This window comes from Neolamprologus multifasciatus, chromosome 16 (assembly GCF_963576455.1).
Source record: "Neolamprologus multifasciatus chromosome 16, fNeoMul1.2, whole genome shotgun sequence".
NCBI classification, from domain to species: domain Eukaryota; kingdom Metazoa; phylum Chordata; class Actinopteri; order Cichliformes; family Cichlidae; genus Neolamprologus; species Neolamprologus multifasciatus.
This window is the reverse complement of record NC_140454.1, coordinates 22,393,702-22,407,229: the sequence shown is the minus strand read 5'-3', so window position 1 is coordinate 22,407,229 and position 13,528 is coordinate 22,393,702. Positions and strand designations below refer to the sequence as shown.

Below are 13,528 nucleotides of genomic sequence, written 5' to 3'. Positions count from 1 at the left end.
TATATACAGTGGATGATCTAAACGTCCCTATTTTGTTAGAGTGACAGTCCAACTTCTTTAATTTCTTCCTTCGGCTGCTTCCTTGTGGATTATCTGCCCCATCTCACCCTATGTGTGCTACTTTCCTGTCACACCGAGCCTCTGTAAGTCCTCTTTCACAACATCCATGAATCTTCTCTCTGGTCTTTGTGTTTTCCTCCTGCCTGGCAGCTCTATATTCAACATCTTTTGTCCGATATATTCACATTCTCTACACATGTTCTGCCTTGCCTCTCTGACTTTTCTTCAACCTGCTGAACCTGAGCTGTCCCTCTGAAATACTCATTTCTAATATTGTCCCTCCTGCTCACTCCCAATGAATACCTTAAACTCTGCAACCTCCACCTCTGCCTCTTGTCTTTTCATCAAAGCCACCATCCCCAAACCATACATCACTTTTACTATTTTGTCAAACTTCCCTGTCATTCTTGTTTTTTGTCTTTGGTAACAAATCACCCCTGACACTCATCTCCACCTACTCCACCCTGCTTACACTCTCTTCTATACCTCTCTTGTGCATTGCCTATCACTTTGGATGGTTTACCCCAGGTATTTACACTCCCCTCACTACCTCTGTTCCTTGCAACTTCACCTCTACACCTGGGTTTCTCTCATTCACACCCATGTATTCGGTCTCAGTTCTACAAAAAAATACCTCCACCTCTCCAAAGTATACCTCCACCTCACTAGGCTCTCTTTCACCTGCTTCCTACTCTCACTATAAATCACATTGTCATGTGCAAACATTATTGTCCACAAAGAGTCCTGCCTCACCTCATCCGTCGACCTGTCCATCACCACTGCAGACAAGAAGGGTCTCAAGGGTGATCCCTGATGTAATCCCACCCCCACCTTTAACTCATCTCTCACTCCTACCACACACCTCACTACTGTGTCTCTGTCCTCATACATGTCCTTCACAACCTTCACATACACAATCTCTTCTACGCTTCTGTACTGCTCTATCGACACTCTCAAAGCAAACATTGCATCTGTAGTGCTCTTTTTCGGCATGAAGGTGTACTGCTGCTCTTAACAGCTCGTTTGCATAGCTTCATGGCATGGCTCATCAACTTTATCCCTCTGTAGTTACTACAGCTCTGCACATCACTCTTGTTCTTGAAAATTGATACCAGTACACTTCCCTGTTCCTGTCTCCTACACATTTACATATATATATATATATATATATATATATATAAACACACTAACTACCAGCTAATGTGTCAAAAATCTATATATTGTGAACTATTAAAACCTATGGATGAATTTTTGTGCATGTAATCAGAACAATAAATCAGAAAAAACAGAGAAGTGTTATCTTCTATCAGTTGTAAATTTCCTATCCTCTTTTTTTTTTTTGTATTTTTGTATTATCCATTTGTCTCTATATCTCTGAGACTAGTCATTAAGATTTTCTTTAGGCTATGCTAATATCCTACACTTAAAAAAATAATCTTTGACCTAGACTCCTCTTTTGACTGGCATTTTAAACAGATCTTTAGGAAGGATTTTTCTTCTGCAGATATGCTCAAAAAACACCAAGTCCTTGCAATTGTTATATCTGGGCTGGATTACTGTAATTCCTTATGATAGACTTTTCTTTTCCTAAAAGGTCCCAGAAGAGGCTTCAATTGATCCAAAACACTGCCACTAATGTGCCATCTAAAACTAGGATGAGAAAAAAACCCTGATTCATCCTGATTTGTATTTAAAATCTTTCTCCTCAGCACGAAGCCCTGAATGATCAGACTTTATATAGACCTCATTTACCATGGGACCACCATATCATTCCAACAGAGCACTTCATTCTCAAACTGCAAGCTTATTTGTGATTTGTAGTTTATGTAAGTAGAATGGGAGAAAGAGCCTTCAGATATCTGGCCCCTCTACTGTGGAACCAGATCCTAGTTCGGGCTTGGAAGACATTAACTCTTTCCACTTATAAGATTAGCCTTTAACGTCTGCTATTATAGGTGCAAGGTACTTGAGAGACTTTGTTTGACGCACCGAGTACGTCTCCTCCACTCCCCTTTTTTTTCAGTCCGTGTGCGTTTATATACCAGTACTGCATGTTATTAACTTTTGTCAAATTTTTCCTGAAACTTTTTTTTTTTGTTGTTTCTGGTCTCTCTATGCTTTTTTCTGTCTCCCCTTTCACCTCACCAGTCACTGCAGTATGCTACCTCTCTCAACCCTTCCTTAGGTTTCTTCCTGTAAAAAGGACAGTCTTCCCCAGTGTCGCAAAGTGTTTGCTCATAGGGCATTATATGAGTGTTAGAGTGTTTGCCTTACAGCACAAAATAGCTGGTTATATGAAAATAACGGATGCTAAATGGATAGAACTGAAATGAATTAATAGTAGTATTAGTAGAAATGCAATAATACATCTGCAATGTTTTTATTTTGCAGATGTAAAATAAAAACATCTTAAATAGTCCCAGTGCAGAAAAATGGTAGAAGCATAAACAGTAGGCAAATGAACAGCAGCTGCACTTGAAAAATAGCTTTATTAAATTATAAAAAATAGGCTTGATGCAGTTAATACCACATGGAGCAGGTCCATAGGCAAAAAAGTCTATTAAATATTCAGTACAGTCATTCCAGAAGTTACATATGCCCTTGGAGAAAGTGTTAATGAGTGAGGGGAAAGTGCATATTAAGCTCTCAGTGTCAATATTTTCTTTTGTCTAATTTCATCTCAGGAGCAGAATTATATATAGTTCACATAAAAAAAATACATTACTTTTTGTTTGTGTTATATATTTATTAAGTGAGTATGTTATGATGTTGTATAGTGATGGTTTGCCACCAATGACCTTAATTAAAAATCATTCTAAATATTTTATTAGCTATGGTCTAATATTCTAGGTAAAGGTAGGTAGGTAAAAAGAACCCTAGCCACAGAGAGAAATTAACAGACTACATAATTAAAGCAAACATCACACATAATGTGACCTGAATGATTCGAAGTGAACATGCAAACAGTGTTATGTAGAAGAGTAATTATTCACTTCATCTACTCGTGTATGCAGACTGGCCATGTATTCGTATGCTTTTCATCAACAGTTTGATTTGGTAAGAAAAAAAAGTGTAATTTAATCTTCATATTCACAGTCAAATGACTAAAAAAAATAATATTCCTAAAAAGAACCCACAAACATTTAAGTCACATTTTCTACTATATTAAGGTCAGATTTAGTGTGAATGGACACACACTAAAGATGGCAGTCAGCTCTATGCTTGTACTTCAACTTCATCTTCGGCGTCAGTTGGTATGGTTTCCCATGGCGAAATTGATGAAGACCTGTGAAGGTTCAGCAATAATGTAAGAGCCATGTCAATATGAAAGGCAATTATTTTTCTCTGACCTGCTTCATTTTGGCTGGTCAGTTTCCCAACCCCCCCACCCCTCCTGTCCTGTCTTCTGCCTATAGTATGTTCCAATCCCCGAGCCTCAAAAGGGTAAAGTGGTTGAAGAGTATCAGCACTGGCTGCATATAAAGCTCTTGGATTCTCACCCTAACTCATATTCCATTTATTTTCCCTCAGGCCTTCCCTCTGTCAGTTTTCCTCTGCCTCTTTTAAACTTTCTCTTTCTCTGTCTTTCACTCCCACTCAGCTTTCTTGTGTCCCTGCTTTCTTTCCCACCTCTCTTCTTCTCTCACTCCCCAACGCTTTTTTCTGTCCCTTGCCACCACCAACCCACACCTACAAAAACCTCACACTAGTTCTTCCCCTCTCTCAGTTTACGTTGTCTCTTTTTTTTTCTCACCTCATCCAGTGTGGTCTGGCTCACAGAGAAGTGCTTGATCTGCAGAGCAGTCTTGTTGGACTCCAGCTGGTCGAAGATGTCAGCCAAACCTCCAGGAGCAAATGGGACGTGGTACTCCACCACAGTCGAGTGCTGGTCCTGTGTGTTGAAAAAGGATGCCAAATGTGAGGTTAAAAGTTAAAAGAAAGTGCTCATTCTTCTTTAACTATAATTTGATTCTTGCGCTTGTATGAAGAAAATAAAATCCTTCTTAATCTTACAATGCTGCAAACATTATTTTGGGGGTACAAAATCTACATTATTTTTAAAATACTGTATACGCACTGTACTTTTGGTAAGGGCTCTGGGCACAGCAGGTTCTTATATAATGAGTTTCCTTCTATTCTTAGCTGAGCAAGTCAGCATTATAATGAAAAAAAGTCCACATGGGTAGCGAGGTATCAGACAAAGTTCATTTTTATAGATTCTTTAATGATCACTGATCATTATTATCATATTAACACTGACTCAAACGTGTACAGGGAACACGGTTAATCAAAGTGACAAATACACATAATTATCACCCAGCTCGGAAGGTAACCCCATGCTTAAATGACTGATTTAGCGCTTTCAGAGGCAACAACTTTGCTGTTTTGGTTCACTCCCACATTCCCTCAGGAGTTGGTGAAGACTAAAACAGAAGGAGTGAGGCAGACAGAAACATGACGCCAAATTAGTGCTTATGCTGATTCATGTCTGCTGGATGTGTAAATAAGCAACTGTTTGCTAACACGTTTGCCTTAAACACTGACAAATATAGCCATATTTATATATCCATCTGTTATATATAATTATATGCCAGAAACATAAACGATCTAAAGGACCTTAGAATACTGCCAGGATTTGTCACAATCACTAAATCTGTGGATTTATTATATTAGTTTGTTAGGCAAATAACAAAGGATGGAAATAATACCCATAAAAGGCTCATAATTTAAGAGTATCTTGCCTTATTAATTATCAATTGATCATTAATGCCTCGTGTTCTTTAGAGTTTATAGTGCATATTCAAATATATGCACACAAAGTAGTCAAGAGTCCTTTTTTTTACCAAGTACTCTTGACTGCTCTGGATAACTCACCTTGAGATAAGTGCTGGGGAATCTGCGCTGCATGAAGCTAGTGATTTTCCCTACGTCACAGGAGGCCTCAGCCAAGTACATCTTCACAGTGAACCCACTGCCAAACCTGCACGAGGGAGATTTTATGAACAAAGCAGAGTTCTTACATGTCTGTCTCTGGTGGTGGAGTGAGAGAGTGTGTGTGTGTGCGCGTGTGTGTGTGATGGAGGGCACTGTTCTTACAAATTAAATTGAGCATTCAACTGCACAAAGGACCATGGGGGGCAAGAAAGAGAGGCAGTGGAGACAGGGTGTGGAGAGCAGTAATGGCAGGGTTGTAGGATGAGGAGAGGTCACTAACCTGTTCTTAATGTGCTGCAGGGAGCCCAGGCATCGGAACTGACCTTTCACCATGATGGCAAGACGGGTGCACAGTGCCTCACATTCCTCCATGCTGAGATTTGGAGACAAGGAGGGAAAGATAAAAGGTCATACAAAGGTCCATTAGGATAAAAGTAATTACCCATGCCAGCTATCACACAGAAATATATATATATATTTTATTTATTTATTTATTTATTTATTTATTTATTAGGGGTGTATATATATATATATATATATATATATATATATATATATATATATATATAGTAGGGGTGCAACGATACACAAAATTCACGGTTCGGTTTGATACTTTGGTGTCACGGTTCGATATTTTTTCGATACAAAAAAAATGTTCATGCCTTTTTAATTTGTCATTTATTAAATTTTCATGGCACATTCTGCACCACATCTCTGTGCGTTCATCATTTGTTTGAAGCCAGCTAACCTCCTGCAACCACTTTTCCGAGAATACGCGCTTCTTTTGTGGTTCGGACTCCTTCTGACATTTCTTTGGAGGTGGAGGAACATCACAGTAATTGCTTAAAGGAGCTTCTTCGACATCTTTAAGAGTTCTAAACAAATGTCTGTCCTCCTCCTGAAAATCCTATGTATGCAAACAGGCATTGCAACTTCTTATCTTGTGCGCGTTTTTTATTTTGACAGCGAATGCGCACCTGCAGACCACTTATGTGCAGCCCTGGTTATTTAGCTCGTCATATTGCAGCCACAGAAATTCTTTTGTCCATGAAACCATAAAGCTGCACTTTCGTTTTGCCTTATAGTCTGATTTGTCATAACCTTTCCGTTTTGTGGTAAGCTTTTCTTTGGCTGTCATTTCTTCACCCTGACCTGTCTTATTTGGCTCAGCAGAACTAAAATATATATCCTGCTGCTTTTAGATACGCACTCACATAACGCTCAGCAATTCTCTGCGCGATCAACCTCTCACATGTTTAAGCTTGCTGCTGGAGATTTCACTTGTCATGTTTGCATAGTAAGCTAACGATTGATAAGTTGATGTCAGAGGAATTGGTGCGCAAATTATCATCATTCACCAATCAGTGCTGTCACTCTATACACAGTTTGCGCGATTGCAAAGTGAAAGCAAAAAACAAGCGCAAATTCAAACGCGATTTCAATATGTCACATATTGACAGTGGCTCACAGATGCCAATGACATAATTACCCAGCTACATTTCCGAAAGAATGCAAAAGCATTGACATATATATTTCCTTCCTATGATAGGCCGACGGGCAGGGCAGAGATAGATTTTGGTAGCCCGACTGCGAGCCCTGTATCTGATTGAGGAATCACTCATCTTTGGAAAAGAGAGTTTATTACAGAGAAATGTCTCTTTCCAAAATAAAAGCTATACTATACGCTTCTTCTGGGCTATATTCTCAGCAGCATATTAAACATATCAGGTCCCCATAAGGAGAATCATGTGCTAACGGCTGTCTAAATGACTCGGGTAAAGTTTGTAGCTGCTGCTTGTTGTTTTTGTCTGCTTCCACTTGTCTTTGCACTAGGATGATGTCGTGTAAATGTGTAGTCATATTTGTTGTGTTCCCACTAGTGCTGTCAGCGTAAATCTCGTTGAAATGACGTTAACGCCACAACACGGCAAATCTCCGTTAACGAGCTACCACGGATGGCCCGTGTGTGGGGCTGGACAGCCAACACGTTAACGAGCTAACTGCGCTAACACACTAGTTCCCACCCATGTAATTGAGCATTGCTGGCACATCCAACATACTGTTTTACTTTAGTCCATGACGCGCTTACCTTCAGGGCCATACATCACATGAAAACCAAAACAGTTCCAAACGCCAGATCTGAATGAGGGTGGGGGAGGTTCAATTTGCCATGTTGCAAGGAGAGCTTAATTTCTGTCTTGCTAGCTTGTAGTGATGGGTCGTTTGCGAACGAAATGGCTCTTAGAGCCGGGTCTTTGAAGTGGACAACGTGAGTGGTTTTTTTTCTTTCTCTCACCCTCTCTCTCGCCCTTTTTTCCACTAAACTCCGCATGCGCGGCCTGTACTTTGCGCTGGGCAGAGGGGGGAGGGGCGTTAGTTACACTTGCAGTAGCACAGGAACAGAGCCAGAGAGAAAGAGAGCGAGGGACAACAACGTCACATTAGAAAGGTATAGTAATCATCCACTATTTTCAGTTGCAGATGATAAAGGATTCAGAAATCATGCAGGCCCATATGACAGAGAATATGCATCTTCTTTTTGTTTTAATATTTTAATCTATATTTAATTGTGTTGTGGTTTGCAGTGTTTTGTGTTGTTTCACGTTAAATTTGTTTAAAAGGAAAAAGCTAAAAATTTAAATAGTTAAAAGTTTAAAATGTAAATAGTTGTTTTTTGTATTATATGATTTATTTATTACATTTTATGTGGAGTGAATAAATAAAGTATATTTACGGTGGCCCTTAGAGACAAAGCACGTACAAACTCCAAAACACGTACAAACTCCAAAACACTTAAAAACTCAGAATCAAGTACAAAAGACAACAGAAGTGCTCCAGGATGCTAGGGCGCAGTGTTGAGCTTTTGTTACCTAGTGGCTACACAAGCCAGGAAGTATCAACAACTGGATTTGGTGTGTGGTAGTAACAGGTAAATGAACTTTTTTTTAAATTATTTGAATAAATATGAGTGCTTGTCTATAAATACACAAACAATACACACATGCTTTCAATTGTGTAATTTAAGTGATCTGGGTAGCTCTGTTTTGGAAGTTCAGTTAACGCTAGAAATGTGTTTTGGAGTTTGTATATCCTTTAGAGTTTGTACGTGCTTTGTCTCTAGGGGCCATATATAAACATATATAAATAAAACCACTTTTTTTACATTAGTAATTCCTTTTCTGCATAATTTTATATTATTGTTAATGATTAAATAATTAAAGCAACAAAACAACCTGAAGAGCCGGTTCGGAGCTGAAAGAACCGGCTCTTTCTAGTGAACCGAGCCGGTTCTTTCTTTTTTTTTTTTTTTTTTTTTTTTTTTTTTTTCGCCTGTCCCATTTGGTTCTTTAGCCATCAGAATTGTTGTCTGAAGACCAACAAGGATACCCAATGGATTTATTTTGCCAAATGGATCATCATGGCATTGCCGTATTGGTCCATTTGATCGACCTTTGTTTTTATTATTTATTTTATTTTCAGTTGTTACAGACGGGACAGACATGAGTGAGGGATAGGAAAGGGAGAAAGAAAGAGGAAGGAAAAGAAAAACAGAAGGGGAGAGGGACAGTGAGAAAGGGGGGAAGAAAAAATATCTCCGGGATCACCTGTTGAGAGAAAAAGAATAGAAAACAAGCAAAAAAAACAAAACAAAGCAACATACTATACACAACACCATTCGCATTAATCTAGCTAAGTGTAAACAGCAGTAAATACTAAATATTGAATGTTGTTGTGCAGCACGCAGGACAGACAGCGCACAATGTGCTTTGAAGTAGCAGCCAAGAAAGGTGTGATTTAAGTCTACGAACAGTGAACACCCATGTGCACACCTGTGTGGATCGGCGCGCTTGTATTCAAATGGTTTCCCCATGTAATGGTCTGCTAGAGGATGTAGAGAGCCATAGCCCCGTCCCCCAGGGCATGAAGCAGGCATGGAGGAGATCCAGGCCCCAGACATCCAGAGGTCCCAGAGTGCAAGAGCCCAAGGAGGACCACCGGAGGGGCATCCGTGCCACCTTCATGGGAAGGGCTGAGGATCCCCAGACGAGGGGTCACCCAGTAGCCACCGGGCAGGAGCTAGAGGGGGCTGCACTGGCGTGCCCGCCGGCTCCGCCGGCAGCCAGCTGTGCCAGAGTGAACCGAGCCGCAGGCACAGAGGCCGGAGGCCCGAGGGCCCCCCGCACCCCGGAAGAGGCCCGACCGAGCAGCAGGCGCCAGGCCCCGCCAAGTAGCCACCGGGAGTGAGCCGGTACATACCCGAGCGCCCAGCCCCGGACACCAAGAACCAACAATGCACCGACCCCTGAGGGCATCAGCCACCGGCAGGGAGTGTGGTGAGGGGAGATAGGCCTCCACACTTTGGAGGGCCTTGGAGTTCCCAGAGAGGTGGAGTCTAAGACCCGACCTGACATATAGACACAGACAAACAGGCACACACAGACACAGACATGCATTCCCACCCTCATGCACACATATACAAACACTCAGCACTCGCCCAACGTAGGAATAAACGTAAATGGACATGTACACACAATCACACTCCCCAAACATACTCTATACCCCGGGTCCAGGTATCCTCACCCCCAGAGATGGAAACGGCACCCAGACCCAAGAGATATTACCCTTCCCTCCGGGGTGGAGGCAAGCAGACCGCCCCAGGCTCCGCAGCAGCAGGGAGGCCAATCGGACAGCCAGCATCTCTTCCCAGCCCCCCCGCCCCGATGGCTAGCAGAGAACGGGGGTGTGTTAAGACCCCATACCTCCCTCCTCCCGCTCAAGTGTAGTGTTGCTGCGTGTTGCTCTAAAGTGTAAAGAGCCGGTTCTTTCTAGTGAACCGAGCCGGCTCTTTCTAGTGAACCGAGCCGAAAGATCCGGATCTCTAAAAAGAGCCGGAAATCCCATCACTACTAGCTTGCCCTGCGCTCAGTGAATCTGTGTTCGACTACTCCGCCTAGGTTGCACTGTCGAGCGCAGATCCACTGAGCGCTCAATACAGACAGCATCGTCAGAAGAAAAGTTGATAGAATAAATTAAAAATTTTGTATTGTTCATACATATGCGTACCGAACCGAAAGCACTGTATCGAACGGTTCAATATCGATACGATATCGATATCGTTGCACCCCTAATATATATATATATATATATATATATATATATATATATATATATATATATATATATGTATATGTGTGTGTGTGTTATTGCATTTGTTACTTAGAGTATGAAGTGGAAAAAAGACTGAATAGCTTTGTCCTAGAATGCTAATCATCTCTGCACAAATCTCTCCTTTGTGCTAAGGTCATATAATGGGTGCATGATATCTTCTAACCTGTGGGATGTGAGAACCACGGCACACTTTCCTTTCACTTCCTCAGAGATGATTTTCCATAGGTGACGCTTAGTACGAGGGTCCATGCCAGAGCTTGGCTCATCCTGTGGATAACGGAGGAATGAGACAAGAATAGAGGAATGGTCAAAACAACATAAAGGCATCAAATGAAAACATGGAAGGCAGCATGTAGCAAACACAGCGTAGTGCATACAGTAGAGGGAAGGGCAGAGTGAAGAAGAGAGAGTAAACACATATATAAATGCAAAATAGGAATGGGGATGGGAGGTCCAGTGTTGCATGCAGAGCAAACAACAGAGAAATGAAGACAAATCAAACAAGGGAGCACTGGTTACTGAAGAAAACACGGGGAGGAAAAGGGAATAGCTGAAGACAAAAAGGAATGGGGAGAGAAAACGAGAAGAGAGGATTTGATGGAGACATAAGGCACAAACAAACGTAAAAGCTACAGGCAAGACCACCCCTAGGGTAAGCTTGGGTAAGCAGACTAATTAACTATGTGCGATCTGTCAAGTCTAAGTGATCGATATCTGCTTTCCTTCAAAGACCATTTCAGGAGGAACGGTGCAGAGTTAGTTTAATATTTGTTGTCTGGTGACTTGTTAGGAAATTAAATGTGCAGCTACAGCAGTGTGAACAGGTGTGTTCTCACCAGGAGAAGGATTTGTGGATTCCCGATGAGAGCCAGCGCTGTAGAGAGCTTCCTTCGGGTGCCACAACTGTAACCGTCGGTAATAATGTTTCTGTGGTAGTTGAGCTGCAGCCTCTTCAGTAGGTAGTTCACCAGCTACAGAGGAAACATGCAGGGGATTACAAAGTGGATGGACAAAATAACAAACAGCACATGTGAGAGGACTCTAGTTTGGCATTCACTAATCCCAGCCAGAATGTGACTACACAGATAGGTTACATTGTAATAATTTTTAATTAGCAGTCTGTTTTCTTTTTTAATTGGTGGTGCAGCACCAGTGGTCAAAGCAAATCATTTATTTATTACTGCATGGACTACCACCTGTAATCTTCTTTTTAGACACTTTACATGCTAAGTGATACACACGAGATTAATGATAGAAAACAACAGTAATTAAAGGTAATAAAATTTACTTTGCCTTTTTCCATCCGTGTTTATATCAGAATCAGAATACTTTATTAATCCCTAAAGAAATTATGTTATGTATGCTCTTTATGTATTATATATATCTGAATGTAGATCATGGAAATGTCCAAACCCCGTCTTTTGTAAACTTCTAATCATTGCAGGAGATGTGTAATGGTCTTTCAGTGATGTAACAGGAGTTGATAGGTCTAATGATTGCTCCTCGTGGCTGTTTGACCCCCTGCCTTCACCCCAAAGCAAAACGAGACAGTGTTATAGACTACCATGCTGCTCCTAGCTTCATCCACATGATAAAGCTTCAAACAGTTGCTGTTCCTTAACAGCCAAATCACAACTGCAGTCACTTCAAGACGCTTTATATTGTAAGGTAGAGACTCTAAGATAATGCAAAGAACTCAACTGGAGACCCTCAGTGGAGATCCAGTATTTAACTACACATACTTGTTTTCACAATAGGAAAATATAGATTTACATGATAAAGGGTAAAGGGTGATTCTATTTCTTACTGCCAATTTTATATTCCTGTTACACGTGTAACTGCTTTCTCCCATTTCGTCCAGTATAGCCACACAACAAATAACTAAGGTATCTATCTATTCCACTTCCATGAATATTTAATTATGTTTGTACAGCAGTGATGACTTTACACTGTGACTTTATTCTATCTAAACTCTATGCAGTCCCGGGGCTGCAGAAGCTGATGCAGTATAATCCATTTGGTGCATGGCAGTTGATCCTGGGTGTTAAACCCAGCAGGGATCAAAAACCCTTAATGACTTATAAACATTTCAGTCACTTAAAACTCTTCAAGGCTTCCCTGTTAATCAAATAAAATAGTGTGCTGTAAATACAACTACATTTTCAAATAGCTTAAAGTGATTTCCCATTGGTAGGCTTTAGTCTTTTTCCCATTAGTTGGCAAATTTGGAAACCAGATCGATGAAGCAAGTTAATGCAATAGATACCTTCACTTACAGTCTCTGCTGTTTCTCTGTAAGACAATTCGCCCTTTGTCTAGAGTTTTCATTACCATTCACTGTTTTAAAGCTTTACTGTTTAAAAGTTCTATACTAGGCAATTTCATACTAGACAAATACACAGTATTTTGTTATGTGAATGATAAAGACTGGTAACATAGACTATTCCTCATGCAGCAGGTTCAAATCAAAATATGATGTTTTTATGTTCTCTCATAAAAGCTGCTTTCTATCACCTTTGATGTTACAGCTCATTAAGCAAACAAAACCATGTCAATGCAAAATGACCCCATTAAGGCCTGTCTCATTATGCACAGCTAGGGGACTGTCAGTAGGAGACAACACAAGAGGAACTCCATATATAACCTCAGCTTTGAGAATTAGCCTGATGCTGCTGCAGTTGCCATTATAACCATTGTTGTCAGTATACCGACCGGAGAGGAGGGGCTTTAACAACAGCAGTGAGGGTGATTAGTGTCAGACAGATCCATTTCTGTGCTTTACTGTCTGTGTAAGCACGTGTATCTATGTGCAGCACACTTGGTAATGTGCGTGCTCAATTCTGTTGGTAAAATGCCTGAGACTGTCAGAGACAATGTTTTTGTTGTTCTTTATTCTGACCTCAAAATGGTGCAAAGGAAGAGAAAAAAGCAGACAGCACTTACAGCTTGTCATGATATTTTACACAATTTTTCACACTCCTAAGAGCTGCTTATTTTTGTTCTTCTCTGTCTTTCAAAAAAGAAATATTGATGGGATATTGATATTGAGCACACATCATGTGCTGATTGGTTGCTCTGCAGAGTCCTCTAATAAGCAGACACACTCAGCAATCACCACAGAAGCAAGATTGATTAGTTCTCAGGAATGATAAATGAGAAGATTGAGGCTTAAGTGGCATGTCAAATAAGATTCTCCCGTCATAAAAGCAGAATTTAAATATACATTTTTCCGCAGTAATGCATACTACATCAGCTCAATTCTGATGTTTGGACTGCGCAAGCTGACAACAAAAGCTTTTTCATTTCGCTACAGATTCTACAGCTTTCATCACACATCATTCATTGCTGCACACTTTCTGATTCA

The 13,528-nt window shown here is 40.7% G+C and overlaps 1 protein-coding gene across 3 annotated transcripts in view; it reads right to left on the bottom strand.

Annotated features, from left to right (window-relative positions):
• Positions 1–1,232: 1,232 nt before the first annotated feature.
• Positions 1,233–13,528, bottom strand: part of abca12 (ATP-binding cassette, sub-family A (ABC1), member 12) — a 66,100-nt gene continuing 53,804 nt past the window's right edge. For all 3 annotated transcript variants that reach the window (XM_085134747.1, XM_085134749.1, XM_085134748.1), the window contains exons 66-71: positions 11,001–11,135; positions 10,328–10,431; positions 5,276–5,368; positions 4,936–5,041; positions 3,815–3,952; positions 1,233–3,346 (exon numbers count right to left, since the gene is read on the bottom strand). In XM_085134747.1, coding sequence (XP_084990873.1) covers positions 3,308–3,346; positions 3,815–3,952; positions 4,936–5,041; positions 5,276–5,368; positions 10,328–10,431; positions 11,001–11,135 — 615 coding nt within the window. In that variant the 3' untranslated portion in view covers positions 1,233–3,307. The remainder of the gene's footprint in view (positions 3,347–3,814; positions 3,953–4,935; positions 5,042–5,275; positions 5,369–10,327; positions 10,432–11,000; positions 11,136–13,528) is intronic.